The sequence below is a fragment of the Styela clava genome, chromosome 7 (assembly GCF_964204865.1).
Source record: "Styela clava chromosome 7, kaStyClav1.hap1.2, whole genome shotgun sequence".
Classification (NCBI taxonomy): Eukaryota; Metazoa; Chordata; class Ascidiacea; order Stolidobranchia; family Styelidae; genus Styela; species Styela clava.
Window position 1 is genome coordinate 18,949,589 of NC_135256.1, and position 19,024 is coordinate 18,968,612.

At 34.5% G+C, this 19,024-nt stretch overlaps 3 protein-coding genes across 3 annotated transcripts; 2 read left to right on the forward strand and 1 right to left on the reverse strand.

The window, feature by feature from the left end:
- The first annotated feature begins 167 nt into the window (after positions 1-167).
- LOC120328221 (potassium channel, subfamily K, member 16-like) lies at positions 168-9,507 on the forward strand. The gene is made up of 6 exons (XM_039394652.2): positions 168-630; positions 1,860-1,980; positions 2,583-2,713; positions 3,874-4,090; positions 7,182-7,346; positions 8,424-9,507. Exons 1-6 carry the CDS (start codon positions 256-258, stop codon positions 8,852-8,854), a joined length of 1,440 nt encoding a protein of 479 aa, XP_039250586.2. The 5' UTR covers positions 168-255; the 3' UTR covers positions 8,855-9,507.
- A 129-nt stretch (positions 9,508-9,636) lies between these two features.
- Positions 9,637-14,064, reverse strand: LOC120328222 (carbohydrate sulfotransferase 10-like). Its single transcript, XM_039394653.2, has 5 exons — positions 13,991-14,064; positions 13,183-13,422; positions 12,232-12,526; positions 11,066-11,175; positions 9,637-10,597 (listed from the first exon to the last, which is right to left on the reverse strand). Exons 1-5 carry the CDS (start codon positions 14,047-14,049, stop codon positions 10,189-10,191), a joined length of 1,113 nt encoding a protein of 370 aa, XP_039250587.2. The 5' UTR covers positions 14,050-14,064; the 3' UTR covers positions 9,637-10,188.
- Positions 14,065-14,331: 267 nt separating this feature from the next.
- On the forward strand, positions 14,332-17,698 carry LOC120328046 (carbohydrate sulfotransferase 10-like). Its single transcript, XM_039394432.2, has 4 exons — positions 14,332-15,310; positions 15,411-15,705; positions 16,433-16,542; positions 16,859-17,698. Exons 1-4 carry the CDS (start codon positions 15,036-15,038, stop codon positions 17,262-17,264), a joined length of 1,086 nt encoding a protein of 361 aa, XP_039250366.2. The 5' UTR covers positions 14,332-15,035; the 3' UTR covers positions 17,265-17,698.
- Positions 17,699-19,024: the final 1,326 nt, after the last annotated feature.

The window sequence follows — 19,024 nt, forward strand, 5'->3', positions numbered from 1 at the left end:
ATTTATATTCATTTATATAATACACCGTAATTAAAAATGTTTTCAATATTTTACCGTAGTTAGAATTTATTATTGTCTCAAAAATATATTTCATGATAATTGTTTTATATTAACTATAAATAGTCGATCTTTCCACTTGACCGAGCTTAGTAAACATGATTTTTATATTTTTTAAATTAATATAAATTGAGGATAATAACGCTAAAATACGCAGAATTTTAATACTGATTTTTAACAGTGTATTAGTTTATAAATATGTCAAAAGAAGAAGATAAAAATACACCAAACCCCCAAAATGGCGACGCTAATTCCCGACTGGCTATTGAAGTTACTAAAGCTGAAGACGACGATAACGACGAACCATTGTCCGAGAGGCGTCCATCAGCTATGTCGTCCAGTTCAGGATCGCAAAGTGAAAAAAGTCGACCACCGACTTGGAAAAGCTATGTTTTATTAGTTGTATTATTCGGTATTTATATTTGCGTCAATCTTATTGGATCAGTCATATTCAGAGCAATCGAACGAAAATCGGAGGCTGGATCCCCTCATTGGTTTCGTGAAACGAAAATTAATTTTGTGAAACAGCATCGAAATAATTTAACGATTGAGGCTCTGGAAGCGTTTTTGTCGGTAAGTGACTGTTACTGAACTCTAAATATGATTAAGGTTTAATTCAAATTTACGATACTCCCACAGTGTATGTACCATGTTATGGTTAGGGCATAATTTTATTCCGATTTTCCTTATTTTCGTGCTATTACGGGTTCGGGGACTGTCCGTGCTAGCCAAGTGAATATACCTGCCCATAGGCTTCAGTAACTTTACACAACTTGATGCAAAATAGGCGAACAAAATTAGTTACCTCCTTATTGGTACACACACTTCTGGAGCGCCGAATTTACAACCATATACATCGTTTCGATATTGGTTGGAAGTCACCCATATTTATGTGTCGCGATTTTTGCGTTTATGTTTAGAAAACAGTATTTTGCGATGGGACAAGTTATTACGACTTTGAGTTTCCGCGAGTATAAATTCTGTTCAAATTGCATGCAGCCAACGCTATTAGTGTGTGCAATTTTACTATCGGGTGTGTGCGACTTGACAGTAGTAAGAGATCTTCAAAACGTATGGCGGACGATATATCTTTGCTAGAGATCATCCACCAATATTAAAAAAAATAATAATTATAATAGGGGTTAATAATGTTCATTGTTCATACTAATATATCATTCCCTTTTTTGTGTAGTACAATCATATCAAATACTTACTAAATACGTTGTCTCATTCAATATTTAACGTTTATGCCAGCAAAGTCATGCCGTGTCAGGCATGTTCCGAACTCAACAATGTCACTTTTATTATTCAATAGTTGTTATGCGTGCGTGCAAGTATAATTTTCGATGCCGATTAAGTGTATATTCCAAAACTTAGTATCTATGTTTGTACTGTAGTCGAGTACATTGTCCAATCTCGATCTGAATTATCGAGCACGTGTACTTTTAGGTCGCGGTATATTACCCTTACAGATCGATGCGCGTTCTATTTTGGGAAGTAGCACCCATGCCTATGTCCTGTTCTTATAACAAAAACACCGAAAGGAAATTTCAAAAAATTACCAAGTTAAAATGAAAAACTATAATGTTGCGTTTTCAATTCAATTTGTGTCACCCTGAGGTATGGTAGTTGTGGTGAATAGATGACGTAATCATTACGTCATTACTTCATGCAGTCTCTGAATTTTTTTCTTGGTTCTTCAGAAATAGACACTTTTTCGATATTGGCCAATGACAATTTACTGTATGTCTATAATGTGGGTTCTATGCGCCAAAAATCTTACATGATTATTATTTTTGCAGAAAACTGAAAAAGCGTTGTCAGATGATGTTTCATCTATTATTGGGAATGAAAGTATTTATACCGATAAATGGACCATTGGATCTGGCTTCCTTTTTAGTTTTACTATAGCCAGTACAATCGGTAAGATTCACTGTATATTAAGATCAAAACTTTATTATGATAAACCGCATTTCTTAATCCAATCTCACTGGATAAATATTGATGATTGCTAGAGACATCCCGTTTTTACTAAAACCAATCACAATTCTAATGTTATAAATTGCCAAATCCTAAACGAATATATACATAAAAATATATTGGAGATGACTGAAAATGTTTTGTGTGGTTGCACATTTACATAAAATTGTAAATTGCAGACAAATTTCTTGACATCAAGATTTAACAAAATTATTGCAACCTGAATACTATCTTTTTTCATGAACTATGCTATCCAATTATAGTAATAACCTACCTTGTATAATGTAAGTTTTAAATGTATGGGAAGAGTTCACTATGCGATTAAGGCCAAAGTTTGGTAAACATACAATTTGTACAATTTTGTTTTTTGATTTAATGGCCGGCTTCATTCCATTAATCAATTTAATGTCTTATACAACTTATACAACTATAAATGCCTACAGTAGAAGTAATTTCACATAGGTTTGATGGAAAGTAAAGAGATTTGTATTAGAAGTTGTGACTCTTGCTTTGTGTGTTTAAAAATTGGCTTCATTTCGTTTCAGGTTATGGTACTGTTACTCCAGTGACTGGGGGTGGTCAGGCATTTACGATTTTATTCGCATTACTGAGTATTCCATTCACCGGATTGTTAGCTGCAAAATTGGGCTCTATTTTGGCATATTTCATTAAAAAAGTGGGTATATTGTTAATTTATATTTCTCATATTTTGTATCACGATATTGTTAGGAAAGTTTCTTAAAAAATCTAACCTTTCCAGTTTGACAGAAAATAATTTTAGCTCGTAATTTTATAAAGTTTATAACATTTTTAACACAACAATTTGGTTCTGACAACCTTCATTTTTAGTAAAAGTTTTCGACCGTCGAAACTTTGAAATTTCGACTTTTACTTACAACTTTGGATAATGCAAAAAAATTTAAACCCGACGCTTGGAGAGTGATTGAATTTTGCCTATAAAACTGAGCAATCTTTGACGATGAAACGTGTTTTCAAACCGTGTATTTGAATTAACGTGGTGGTAGAAGAGGCGACGAAAATTAAACGTAGACTAATTTCAGAACAATCTTTGAACTGCGTTTACGTGATATCTTACGCATTGCTTAATCAATCGAGTAGTTTCAAATTTGGAGTTACTCCAAACTACACAGAACGTGCGTGCATATAATGCCGCCCTGATGTTGCCGTTGTGGTAATGCGAATTTCTGAAAAAATTCATCGAGTAGGAGTAGAGAATTTTTTTGTTTCAACCAGAAAAATCCACAAAAATTATTGATGATTTATGCATAATAAAACATTCTAAGCATTTTACTAATACTTTTTGCTCCGATTGAAGTTTGTGCCAATTATTCGTGTGTCTGGACGTGATGTCATAATCTTACAATTAAAAAATAATACAACTAATACATTGTTGGACATGAGTGTTTGATACGAGTGATTGAATAGTACCGCGGCCTGAATACAAAATCAAATTACAAAATAGGCTTAGTGATTGATCAATTCTTATAGGTAAAGTGGCTGACATTTTGAAGAGAAAATACATAGTTTGTGAAATAGAATAATTTTGTAATCTTTTATGGACTGGGGTTCACATAACCACTGTGCAAATAAACTTTCAACTTTTTCATCAATAATCATTTGTATCTATATATTAGCATGGAAGTGTGGTATATTTATAGTTCTCTTCAAGTTTGAAATATATTCAAGCCGTCATTACGCCTTTTTTCTCCCGGAATACATTCTTCTATTTCTTCTTGTGATAATTAAATATTCAAATGAATTTTTGATAAAAAAAAATCAACATATTAATTTCATACCATTTTATTTCCATTTCAGGCGGCCGCCATTATTTTTAGAAGAAGGGGTAAAAGCAACAGATACGTGAAAATAGCTAGCATTGCATTCACGTTTATATTCGGATTATTTCTCTACATCGCAATGCCGGCAATATTGTTAACATATGTTAGTAATGAAGAGGGATGGACATTTATCGAATGTTTATATTGCGTATTTGTAACATTGACAACAATCGGATTTGGAGATTATGTACCGGGTATGATCTTCACTATTCTTCTATAGCGGTTCTCAAACTTTTTAAAGCAGCGCCCTCTTTTTAGAATTTGTCAAGTTTCGCGCTCACCCCAAAAATACCTAGCTAACAATACGCTACACAAATAACAGATAGTGAGGCGGAAGTATGTTTCATTAAAAAAGCACGTTGAAAATACGTGGATTGGACGTGAATAATAATCAGCTTCACGCCCCCTCAAAAAATTGGCTACTTTATACTTATTGCTGTTTCATTGTAAACGTTCGCCTACTTGCGCTTAAGTCGGACCTCACATTTTAACTAAGAATCCAGCCCGGTCCGAACGAGAACAGAAACGGCCGAGTCACATTTGCAAAGTGGGCGTCCATAATCAACGTTTCATATTTCTGGATTAGTGCCTAAGCAAAAGAAACGGTAATCTTTATGACATTTTCTATTTAGTTGAATTGGATTACTAGATTTGTGGTTAATAATCCGATAAATTAATACATTACGCGTTTAAGTGAGTTAACTTGTCATAAATAATTAAGTCTGATTAAGCACCGAAAAAGATCAAGCCACAAGGGAATACTTAAGTATTCGACGCCCCGTAAGTACTGCAAATAACGATTGCAGTACTTGCTAGTCTGTCGTTGCGGATATTTGTTTGGCAGTTTTATACCTTTGGAGTATGTTCATTGTCTGTGTTAGTTCCTTAAGTCGGAATCGCAATGTCAAAAACCACAATAAACTTTTATTGAGAGATCTAATGAAATATACGATAAATCGCCGATACAAAATAAGCGAAATTAATTTTTTTACTACCGGTGTCGACACCCGATGTTAATCGTCAACTGTTTTGTGGTGTCACTCACCACCGTGTTGCAAATCCGTGACAAGCTCATAGAAATGTGGCATATTTTAAAATTCAAGTTCATGTTCTAAATTCATTGGTGAAATTAACAGTGACGACGATAGTAATGTATGAAACACGTGATAGTAAATATTACAAAGTCTTACATACGATGAATAACTAACTTTACCATCAATTCAACCGAAATTTTGAAAGTTTTTTATGAGGTTTACCAAGTTGTTTGGATACATATGTGTGCTATCAATTAAACAATTTCATACATCATCGCTATTTACTCATTCCCATAGGACTTGTAGAATTTCCGGAGGGAATTATGCTTAGAATTTCTCGTGCGACCAATAACACCACGATGACTATACCGATGACAACATCGTCCAAATATATTGTAAATTTGCCCGGCTCTTACCACATTGTCACGATATATTTCTAATGTACAATCAACTATTTTTTATTTGATATATACAAAAAGCGTTCTCTCAAATTATATAGTTAATTTTAGAGTTGTTGTCTAAAACAGTGGTCACAGCATATTGCTTATTAGTTATTACCAAACCCTTGCGGAAGACACAAAGATATAATTGCTCTTCTTTTTGAGTAAAGTGAATATTTCACCAGTTGAAGGTGTTGCAATGTTCCAATATGTACGAACAACTGTACTGGGTTTTATTTAATTTTAATTTCTCTGTGGGTGATGTGGTGAGTTCCAGGCCAGGCAACAAACTACTGTTATTGTAATTCTATTCCCTACGTTAGTACCACCGACTTTTACGTAACTATGGGAGTGGTTGAAACTAGATAATCAAGTTTTGTAATCCTTACTGAGCGTTATTTTATCCCGTCTAGGAGATGACAAACAACGCTATTATCCGGAAAAATGACACGTTGTAGACTAATAAATAATGTATAAACATATAATACAAAATTTTGTTTTTGATACAATAATAAGTGGTTTTCGTCTGGAAGCGATTATATATCTGAAAAAGAAATTTAGTTCTAACAATTTTAATGTGTCCGAATCCTATATAATTATTTGAACTTTTTAGACAAACCAATAGAAAAATTATTGGGTGTAGTATCTGAATATTAACTCATATTAAAAGCGATTTGAAAAATACAATTCGTAATTAAGAAAAGGGTAAGGGTAGTAAGGAAAATAAGGCAATGGGATCTCTGAGTGCTATATTTGTTCAATGTGGAATACGTACATGTACAAGTGGTAAAAGTAAACTGTAAATCACGTGCTATTAAGGGATTTTTTTATTAATCATTATTTATTAGGGGAACGTTATTACTATGATAGCTACAACTTTTTGAGACTTTATGATATTAGTCTATTGCACTTGCTAGAGTATAAATTGAAAACTAAAAAAGTCGAAGATACAAAGATCCGTTTTGGGTATTTTTGATTAAATCAAAAGTTCCGATAATAATGCTACATAATATTTCATTTCATCAGCGCAAAACGCTCCTGACTAATATTCAAGAACGCTTTTGGTGCCAGTTATCATCAGTCGGAATGGACTTTAAATGAAATATTGTTTTTACCAGACTAGGAGTTTGTTATGTATGAAACGTAAACGCATGGTTATTTATTCCTATGTCGGCCAATAATGAGCTTATAAGCAATTGGGTACTGTCATGTGGGATCATATGTATCCTATAGATTCAATACGCTGACTGGTGTATTTCTTTGATGTTTGTTGCTCTTACATTTTCGGTAAATAATTTGCGCTTAATTTATAGTTAAACGTTATATACTCAGATAAATATATTAAATTTACTTTTTCTGACAATTAGCGACTTTTGAATAATTAATAGAGTTCCTCACACCGTCCAGCTAAATAAAACCTACGCCATTGGCAAACTGAATCACCATTTTGTTTTATACTAGTATGGACCGGTGGTGAAATCACCCCCATCATATATCCCCCGTGCTTGGTTCTTTGACTAATATCGTAAACTTTAATTTTCAAAGCGTATACGGAAATCGATAGAAATCTATTTCCGTTATGAATGTCATTTAGCCTCTATTATGTGAAAAAATATTTACTTATTTGTGAGAAAGTGAAAACTCTCCGGCGGTCATTCTTATCTAACTCTCAATCTCAACGAATCTCCACGGTGTTAGCAATTACTTGCATGGATTTTTTTTAGATTTTTTTTAGATGAAAAATATTCAACATGTGCTAATGCAATTAAAGTTTTTAAGTATAGGTTTGAAATATCTGTTTATTTTTTCAGATCCACATTCTACGGCTGGTATGTTGGGAAACATCGTTGTACTAATATGGGTTGTAGCAGGCTTGGCATGGTTTGCCACAATTGTGAATCTTATTGCCACCCAGTTGTCAAAACAAGCTACAACGCTAAAAAAGAAAGTTGCCAACCAACAAATTACAATGAAAAGTAAGTGCAGCAGTCCATACTATGCAAGCGAATGACCCAACTCTTTCTTGTAATTGATCGCTGTACATTGCGACTTTAGAGAGGTTGGAATCAGTATTAAAAGGAGTTCATCCTTTATGGACAAATACAAACACTGGATCAGTCTATTATAAATAATGCATGGTATGTCTCTATTCTGTGTCAACTTAGTAGGAGATTAAATTACGGAAGGATCATATCTTATTTTTGAATTTAATTTGTTTTGATTCATATTATAAATTATTAAGAATGAAATTTTACCCAATTTGTGGTGAATTAGATCAGAATCCAATGTGGCGTAATATCTTAATCCATGTGCGACAAAGGTAATTTTTGAAACATTTGGACTTTGCTGGAGGGTCTGTCAGGGTAGGATATGATTAAATTCATCAAGAGACATATATAGGAACATGGGAATAGTTAACCAATTAAATGTCCCATATGCTTGAACATTACTGGTACACGTACTACTCGGTATGTTGGAAAGCGCTTTACCAACGCTTAGTACCTTCGCAGGGCAGCTTCGGCATTCTCTGCGTGTTCTATAGACGCAATCACTTATAAATTGTAATTGAGTACTTGGCGAAATTTAAGATTTTGATTTCAAACTTAAATATCGAACTTAACGCAAATGCCATCCAGGTCACCAGAGCCCCGTTCTCCTCTCTATACTGACCAAGAAACAGCATTATTTTAGCATGCCAACATCATATGAAAATTATCCGTAATATGCACATTACATGAATTCTTATTTTACGTTTGGTAATTATAATTTTGGGTACTCCCGTATATATGTGAACCAAGATGGCGGACACCGGAACGTAGTATGTGTACCAGGTTAGGGTTAGGCCATAATTTGATTCCAATTTTCCTTAATTTAGTTCTATTGCGAGTTCGGGGACTAGCCAAGTTACTCCCGTAGTATTTGTACCTGAAATTATGGCCTAACCCTAATCTGGTACACATCCTACGTTTCGGTGTCCGTCATCTTGGTTCACATACTACGGGAGTACCTAATTTTGTTACCTTGATATTTATGTTTAATTGTAATATCTTTAGCTTTAAAAAATGCGACCGCAACACTTGGAAGTCGAATATCCACCAAAAAATCAGGATCGAAGCAATCTGTAAGTTCAACGAAGGATTCTAAAGGAAGCAACGACAGATTTTCGGATATCGAGTCAGGGAAGAAAAATTCGGATTCAAAACCCGAATCATTGGAAGGATCAGCTGACCCGCTCAACCCAAATAAAAGCACGGATACTGAATCTAGCTCAAACAATAGAAAAAGTCTTCCTGGCGAAACAAGTAGCGGTCCGTCCACACCTGTTAAAGCTCCAGATGATAGGCGAGAATCCACTACGTCTAGAAGCTCAAAACGCGATGACCGTATGCTCGGACCGAATGCTTTTATGTCCGTGATTTTGAACAATATGGAAAACTATGATGACGTGCATGAAAGAAGCGACGAGGAAGAACAACAATCGTAGGCCGATTTTGTTTTAAAGAATGGTTAAAAATCGGATGATGGTCGGTAAGTAAACGCGAGGAGGAGTTTGATCGCGGCATTCACTTCGCCGTAACAGTTTATTTAGCATTACAAAGAGATTAAATTTGAGACAAGGCCTTAAATAATTTTATTTATGTCCGCATTTTATAGAGACTGCACTTTTATATTGATTGGTTTTTAGACCTTTTTATCTGAAGCACTTTTCAATTTGTGACAGGGAGGATTGGAATCATTTAAATAGGTAACTTGCGTGCCTCATTACTAGATGATTTATCAACTTATCTTTTAACCAATCCCACGACACACTTTTTATTCTATTGGAATTACGCTACTCATGTAGTGAATCGTAATAGATAACAGTGATAGCAATAATAGTAATAGGTAATTGTCATTCAATATAATGTGTGTGTTCAATACGTACAAGTGGCACTCACAAATGAATTTGGACTTGGTAGCGTGTTTTACCAATTGAGCATTGCCACACTCACGTTCCGAAATGAACGTGATGGGTGGCACAATCGTTGAACTTTGGTTCCATACGGAAATATCAAGAATCGATCAATTTGCTTTACGACGTTGCCTTTTATTAATAAAAATCAATGTTTGTTGAAACAGTATCGTAATCAATACAAATTATATTGGATACTTTATAATATCTGAATTTTGATGCTTTGATGTTTTATTATCTTAAATATCTCAATTTTGGAATACAACAACCTTTATTACAGTACATATCAATATCATTACAACCAAATTCAAAAGTAGGGTGTTACCTATTCTAAATCCTATAATTTGCCTATATGTGTATTTCTTTCTTTCTACACTTTTAGCTTCTCACCATTATTCTGTAGCAAACTGCAACGCATTTTATTTTAAATCTTTGAGATTGTTTAATAAAATCACAAAATAAAAAAAAAGGTTTACTAAAATTTTGCTTGATAGGTTGCGGTCGACTGTTTGTTTGATATCAAGGGCAAATTTAATGGGGTCGTGGTTTTAATTCTCAGTCAGTCCGAAAATTATAATGGTTAATTAGGGTCTTGAGGGTATTTTTGATCGCGGTTAAAAAAATTTTGTTCAAACATAAATATAGAGATTAAACATGTCATGTAAGCTTGATTCTAGCTCCAGCATTCAAATCACTGACATTTCTTTTGCATGGATATATCCAGATATATATAGCACTCAGCACGAAACGGGCTCTTTTGAAATTTCCATCCAAACTTTTTAAAATTCAGTTGCTAGCTAGATTTTAGCGAATTCGCAACAGCAATTCTATATAATTTCAAGTATGCTCAAAAATTCAGCTTCAGTTTATTCAAACCCTCCTGATTTCATAGTAGTTAAGCTGAACGTATATCCAAAATAGACAAAATCTTTTACATATACAGTGTATAGTTTTTTGACGACTTCGAGATCCAGTTTCGACATATATTCTTTAATAGAGTCACTTGGATTTATCTGAAGCAAACTTCCTTTTTTATTTACTCCTCGACGTACGACTTTCAGATCAGTCATATTTATCCGATTCATCAGCCATTGCTGATCTTTATCAACGCTTTCTGCTTTTAGTATATAAGTATATGCATAGTTGCAAGGCTTGCATAGTGATGTTGCCGGCATAAAATGATAGTCCAATTTTCGCTCATCCCGACCGTGATCTGCTATATAACGAGCTAAATCCTCAAACGCTAAAGTGAAGTTTTCCGGTGGAACTGAAACACTAAGAAAAAGTACGAAGGTAAATTGAACGTTGTGGAATAAAATGTGATTTTAAATTTGATGAATGTTTTGTATCGATAGACGTCAAATTAAACCTCGAAGTTTATATACTGGACACGAAGCGTACTGTTGTTGTTGTGAAAAATCGATTTTCGTTGCCACCAATGGACCCATCGGGTTTGAATTGCCAATACTCGAAGATGGAAGATGTTGCTCGAAGCCTATTTCTCATTTATAATATCTGTCGCACACACCACCATGTGACTTCTGTTGCAATTCTGTTAACATCTAGCTCAATTTTAATGAAATTGCGGTAGTTATTTAGCCTTTATGTCCAAATATTCGAGCATTGTTCCTTTTTATTATTTTTCCGTTCTTAAAAATTCCTTAAGCAACTAAATTTGTAAGGTGTAACCAAGGATGAAACGAGGATCGTCAGCAACTAAAACAAAGTTAAAAGTTTTCTCACTTGTAATCTTTGAGTTTTGGAAAATGTTTAAACATCCTATCTCCGTATGCCGTATTATAGCTGAATTTGTCTTTCCATCCTGAAATCAAGCGAGCGAAAGGATGGCGCGCCTGTAAATGTGTGAAGAATGTTATAAAAAGCTTCAAAGTCGGTATTCAATTATAATTTCATATCTGTTACAAATTTTTATAGCCGATAAAAAAATGTCAATGAAGAGCTGATCGTAATTGGTGAGATCATATATATCAAATCTAAAACCTATTTGAAGTTGTTGCTGAAGTCGGAGCCGAATTTAATTTTAATTTAAACTATTCAGGAGTAATAATTAAACATTTCAAATAACCCAATTTTGTGGTCGGACTAGAGCTCCCTAATTCGAACAAAATACAGCCTGGCAATGTTAAAATTTTGTATTTGATTGGCCGGTAGTCGGAACCAAAATCGCAATTTCTGGTCATCTTGATCCCGAGTGAAATTCGGATTCAGAATTTTTGTCTGAAATTGGAAACAAATATATTCGATTTCACTTATAGGTAAGGATTCTACTTATGACTACTTACTAGTTAGTATTCGATTCTCAACCGATTCTTAAATTTTCGATTCCGATTCTCGATTCCAAATCTCTATTGCTCGACATATCTTATCGAGAAAACATACCCACCTAAGCAGTACCATAAGAAATTAAACAAGAAAGCTATGTTCAGATATAAGGACGGACATGACGGCCAAAACTATGTATTAAGGGTATCAAATCTGTCACAGGAGACAAAATTGCACAAAATGAGGAATTTCTCAGAACCCACAGACAGCACCCTTCTAGCGAAAAACAATATATAGTGAAGTTTGCGGCGTCGTAGCAACTCAACATAGCAGTAAAGCAGTTTATACATATATGTGAAGGAATTGACGCAAAACGTTACACATTGTTTGCAATCCAAGTTTTAACCTCGAGAATCGATTCCAATGCATCGGAATCGATTCTAGTCGATTCCGCAAATAATCGAGTCTGTAATCTTACTACTTATAGGATGTAAAACATTCCCAGTCACATCATCAACTCACAAAATGAAAATAAATACTAGAAATTCTTTCCAGATGCTAGATGTAAATTGTAAAGAATAAAACGCTGTAATCAGGTCGTAAGTTATAATATTTAACAAACTCACCAATACAAGTCGATGACTTTGTCCCAGCCTCGGACTTTGAAATAGGTCGTCATCTCCATCATGGTAGACGCCTAGCATTTGTCCAACTTTTGGAGGAAGCTTACGAGCCATAGCATGATTTTCAACTGTATCATTCCATCTATAGAACTTCTGATCTTCATCGAGTCCAGCTCGTTTTCGACGTAAAGCCCAAACAATACCGTGCCACGTAGAACTTCCAGACTTTGGAACTACGCATACTAGTAATTTTTTTGGAGGGTCTACGAGAAAGTGAGGTATTGGCACCCAGTTGGACCTAAACTTAAATTATGTAATTATGTTTCAATTTGTCGAATTTCCCCCAAATCATAGATTATAGAGTGTGGGCTAAAATTAGAGTAACAATTATTAAATTATTTAATAATTATTCAACAGTTCGCCTGATGACCTTCGATTGATTTATAAACTTGGACAAAGAAGTATAAATTTATACTTGGGATAAACTGAAATTGGAGGTATCGTTTTGATATGCATTATTGGTCCATCTAAATTCTGAATAATTTTGCCAGAACTAAATTATTGTAGCAAACCTTTTCAAACTTTAGCACCTAATCGGTGGAACCAGAGTTCAGGTGTTTTTTAAACTCGGGCGAAAGTTGTATTTTCAAATTTATTCAATTCCGAGTCTAATTTCTAATTGCTCAAGAGTCGAATCCAAAATATCAGATTTTTTATAGTCGAGACGGAGGGTCTAACTCTAAAACATTAACTGTACGGAAAAGAGCATGAAAATAAAAACATAAAAACTTCCTTCTGAAGAATTTGTTATGCTATCATGAGTGAATAACTTCCCATGGTTTTATTTTTTATTGTAACCGGATACAAATAGTTACGTGACGTCATGCTGGCGAACTGTGGCTTACTCAGAAAGGCGCCTTTGATTGGATGGCTTATGATGATTGCGTTTCTTACCTTTCTTTTGCCTTCGTATAATCATTCGGGCATCTTGAATGCAGTAATTTGAGTCTTTTATCAAAACGCTCTGGCGCTAAGTTGTCTTCTTTTATGGTGGCGATAGGATAAGAACGAAGTTGGAATACTGTATATCGTTTGATCGCATAAAATGTAAAAGTTCCTATGCCGAGAGCAACGAGGAAAAAGACCCTTAAAATATTTAACGACTGCATGTTGTATACAAAATCTGGAAAATGTCTAAAAATACACAACGTTAAAATATCAGACATGGTCATTTTAAGATAACTACAAACACTGTGTTCAACTAGTAGCCCAGATTGTTAACCTAGTGCCCGTAATAGAACACGACCAGGCAGCACACCGAACGTGTTCTATTATTTTGCTCAAATTCTGATGAAGTGGAATACAAACATGCATCAAGTATAAACTGAGAGACTAAGCAAACTTTTGTAACCTGCAATTCTAAAACTATCTCACTTACAATACCTCTATCACTGGTTATGTATATACGTAAATTGAAATATCGGCCGAGGAGCAACTTTTGCACTTCGCACGCAACATCACAGAGTCGTTTTACATATATACCCTCCGGCAATTCAACGAAAGCTGTTACATCTATCGTTTCGACGTCCCGGAGATATATCGTATATTTAGCGCGTAACGCATTTGCGTTGATGAAGCAACGTCTTAGTTGATATTATCTCACACATAAACAAGAACGAAAGTTATCGGTCTAAAAGAAGACACCTGATATATACTATAAATGTGAAACCTTTGAATTCGTTATTCTCTCAAAACATAGTACCTTCGAACGTATAAGAGCATGAAAATGTCCTTGTCCAATCTATAGGTGTCTGATTCCATTTTGTTTTGTTGTCGGTGGTATAATAGCTGTACATTGAATCATTACGTTACTTGCAAAAGCAGAAATATTACATACCAAGAAACATCATACGCGGTATTTTTGTAAGCGACGGAGTTTATTAATCGTAGTTGCGAGACTGCTTTATTAGGCATGTTTGTATGTGAGAACTTCATCGTGGCCACACAAGTTGGCCTTAGGCGATACGAGGGAAATTGATGTTCGGTAAGCCCGGCTGAAGCGAAGAACTACAATTATATACTCGATGATAGAAATATTTTTCTAGCTTAGCCATTGGTTGAAGTGTAGGCCTTTGGGTGACCTATCAAAGTTGTAAAGTTGTATGAGCTGCAGTCTTTCATAAGACATTTGTGAAATGAATATAAGGAAATATAGTGACTATGCACTCTAAGAAACTAACTGCCTGGAACTGGTTTAATAGGTATGGCGTATGAGACGTATGTTCAAATTGAGAAACGGGGTTGAAACTTTGAATCCAACACGATCAAACGTCCAGGTTAATGTTTAATAATCATTTAAAAGTTTGAATTCAAAGTCAAAAATGTAAATTGAAACTAAAGGATTTTGTGAAATCGAAAATTTCAAAGAGTTACAATACTGGTGCTGGAGTAAGAGATTTTTAAATAGTCAATGCGGAGTTGGAAGTTTTTCTTCCTCTCTATAGCCATGTGCATTCCAAACTATATTTACCGCTTATTATTTGTAGGAGCAATTTTATTTTTCAATGTCAGAGACACGCTATGTGGCAAACAATTAGGATGAAAATTTGTTTTCTTGATCAAAAAAGTTTATCAACAGAATTACAGACCAGCGTGTCATCTATAATACGGAGATAAAAGTTTCTCAATATAATTCGATATTCAGAAGAGACCGATACCAGATAATTTGAAACATTTATAATAATATATGAATAATTTTCTTCAACCTCACGTATAGTACAGTATTATATTTATTGGAAGTTCAGAAAATGAATCTGAAACGCAGAACAAAGGGAATCTTGCTAGCGTTCCCAGCTGTAGTAATTTTAATTCTCCTTCAACGTAAGAAGCATTCTATTACATTCCAATATGATGTGAAGACGAAAAAGATATCGCCAACAGTGAAAATAAAACAGACCAAATTTGTACATGATATCAGCACTACTACCCATGCATACGACTGGAATGCAGCCCCTCAACGATTTTCGAAAAGAAAACTTCATTTGGACAATGCTTGTAAACGAAGACTGAATAAGCCTTTGAGGTATGTCAAGTTTTTGAAGTATGACAGTTTTTCGTGCAATATATTCCATTTCAACAAGGTAGTGGGCATAGTTATGTACATGAAATGTTTTACCTTGCAGGTTGAAATGGAAGAAAAATCAAGCTTTTATAGCGAACTATGAGCGCCGTATGCTAGTTTGTGCGTCTCACAAAGCTGGAAGTAGTACATGGCATTGGAGGATTTGGGCAACAAATATAAAACAGAAGGGCCTGGATCCATATAAAGAACCATATGGTCGCGACGCAGCACTGGGAAACTATAAGATCGTTGGTGAGCTTTCGGAGACCCAAGGAAACAAACTAATTACTCACGTGAAAGGAGACGATAATTTTTTCAATCCATCTCCAAAGAATTCAAGCTTACGAATTATATTGGTAATAATTTATTTATGGTAAATGTGACAAAATTTTCGCAGTAGATTTCGACTGCCTTGTAGATAACTATAAATATAAATTGGTAAATACATAACATACATTGCACCAGGCTGTTTTGTTTTTTTGAACCATAATACCTTGAGCAAATTAAACATATATAATTCATTCATATTTTAGTCTCTCTCTCGAATTTGTGTACACGTACGATTGTCGTTTTGTGAAACAACTGATCCTTCCTTATACTTATATTTTTTACCGAGATTTAATAGAGCTATTCTAGTGATAAGGGGACTTACTGCATCTTATCATTGATATATTTCTGCTGCGCTGCAATGATCAAAGACAGACTTTCTCACAAATTAAACAAACCTTCACACGTATAGAGTTATAGACAATCCAATCAATACTTGTTTTAAGTGGATTTTTAAAAAAGTTTAAACTTGTTTGTATTACAGAAAGTCTAGCTTATATTGCATACGATTTCTATCGTTTCCTATTAACCACCAGAAAGACTGCATTTTGAAAAAGTATTCCTTGTACGTGTGAATGCCGAATAAAGATGACTCGGGTACAATCGCAAATCCGCATTACTATTTATTGTGTACAATTGTCAATCTATTCCAGATATGAGCTATATTTGATATTACATATAAACAATCTTTTTAAACTAAATATGTCATTTTTTATCCTACTTTTTCAAAAAATCATTTTACGATATATTTTTCAGACTAGGCATCCTTTTGGACGATTAATTTCTGCATGGAATCAAAAATTTCTTAAAACATCAAACTATTGGACAATTTTATTGAAGACTTATAAACTTATGTTAAACTTCAAGTAAGACATCATGGATAAACATATCATTCTAACCTATTTGTAGATTTACTTACTTTCTTTTAGTTATGGAGTCATTTGCGAGAAAAACCCATTTGCGCGAATATCGATGTTATTCATTCTACAGCGAGTGTTGTTATCGTCTTCTTCGCTGTAGTGTATAAATATCAGTTTGTGTTATTTTTACTGAGGACGTTTGAAGGCCGTTTATATCTCCCTTGAAACAGGTATTTGTATTCAGTAGTTTATTATATCAGCATTTTTCCAAGGAACTTTTTTTCAGCAGCTTTAAATAAGAAAATAAACATTTTAACTATAGGGAGGACATCGTAAAGGATCATGCGATGTCATTTAAGGATCTTGCAACTTATATCGCAAATATTCACGGCAACGGACGATATTTCGACATGCATTTTCATCCAATATCGAAAATATGTCAACTATGTGAATATGACTATACCTATATCCTGAAAGCAGAAAGCGTTGATCAAGACGAGCCATGGTTGATGAAACGACTCAATTTAACAGACGTTACAATCGGAAAGAGAAACATGGCAATTGGTGGAAGCTTAATTAATAATAATCCCAAGGAAAACATTAAAAAATACATGTCAATGTTACCACCGACAGTTGTTCAGAAGTTGTACAAATTATACGAAGCTGATTTCGATTATTTCGGATATACTTTCAACTTGACAACCCTAGAAGCTGGAGGATTTGAATGAAATATATATTTATAATCAATACTAGTCATAATTTTGCACATTTGCTCATTGTAAAAACGTGCTTTCAATAGATAGTTCTATCGTTGAGATAGAATTTGTGATCCCGAAATTGAGAGCTCGGGTAAAACTTGCATTTTTTGTCATCTGGTGGTCAGGCTGTTTTTTACGCAGACGACAGTATCCCTGTTCGAAATACAATCACTTTATTTTTATTAATCTACTCTGACTTTGAATATTCTAATCCATAGAAGTTATTGAAACAGAACGTCAAGTTTAATTGCCACAAGGATTGAAAATACTGAAAGACTGAAAAACTGAAAACTAAACGTTGTAGAAGCTCTGAAAAGCACCAGCACATATATAACTGTTCTCAATATTTTAAAAATAGTTTACATGCAGATTGTTTGAATGAATAAATCTTTTTCCAAAATAGAGTAGTTAGAGTTCAAATTTACACATTTCTCGCACAATTTTGTACGGCTCCCCACAGCATCATAAACTGTGACGGATGCCATTGACCCTTCTACAGAATTATGCATATGCGCTGAATAGTTTTACTATCATCATGGTTATCATGAGTAATAGAAGACCAAATTGGCACGTCTCAAAATCACAGAAGAAATATGCATTAAATAACGTGTCCCGTTTAATATTTCACTGTAAATGAGTTTCATCGTCACCAGTGCGTGAAATATATGCATGAAGGCCGGAATAACATTAGGATGATTGTTTCCTTTTATGAAGTTCCATGTCGTACCAAAATCCCTTCACGCGCATTCAGGGCCTACCAATAATACTATGCTAAGACAAGAGAGCGATGCTGTAATATATAAACACGAAGGCTAGACGAAATATTTGGCGCTCCAGTAGTGTGCGTACCAATATGGATGTAACTAATTTTGTTCGCCTACTTTACATGAAGTTGTGTAAAGGAACTGAAACCGGTACTCCCGAAGTATGTGAACCAAGATGGCGGACACCGGAACGTAGTATGTGTACCAGTGGGGTTAGGCCCTAATTTTATTCCGATTTTCCCTCATTTTAGTTTTATTGTCAGTTCGGGGACTAGTTAAGTGACTCCCGTAGTATTTTTACCTCAAATTATGGCCTAACCCGAACCTGGTACACACACTAAGGGATTACCAATATTTTACCGACAATTAACATAATATTTTACTGACAAAAAACATAATATTCTGGGCGTAGCTGGAACTGTGGACTATTGTAACTCACTAGTACCGGTACCCGGACTGCCGTAGCTATACCAGGTTTCCTGGCAATGATGATTCATGCGTCTTGTGCCAACGCGAATTAAAATTCTAAACGATTTGATCACAACTACAGTATTAAATAAATTACAATACTTTGCTTTTTGCAAGATACCTATTTAAAGTAGGGATGGGCCGGGATTCGAATCCGGACTCGGATTCGATTTCGAGTTCACGCCTTTTTTACCGAGTCTATAATCAATTCTGTTTTTCCTAAATGACGCCTAAATTTGTACTTTTGCCTCTATAAATCTCACAGCCTATACCTTAACTAGTTAAAGGTTAGATCTGTAACAATTTCCCTCGTGTGTATTTTAAACACTACTAAAAAAACGACGACAGATATCCAGATAATATAACGCAAGTTGAAAACTATTGATCGCTCATAACAATGATGTTGCGCCAGTCGCCTTCAAACTATCTATTCTTTTTGGTATACATGTGGTACACAATAAAACGTGTGTTAGCGCAATATTTTTCAGTTTTTGATTC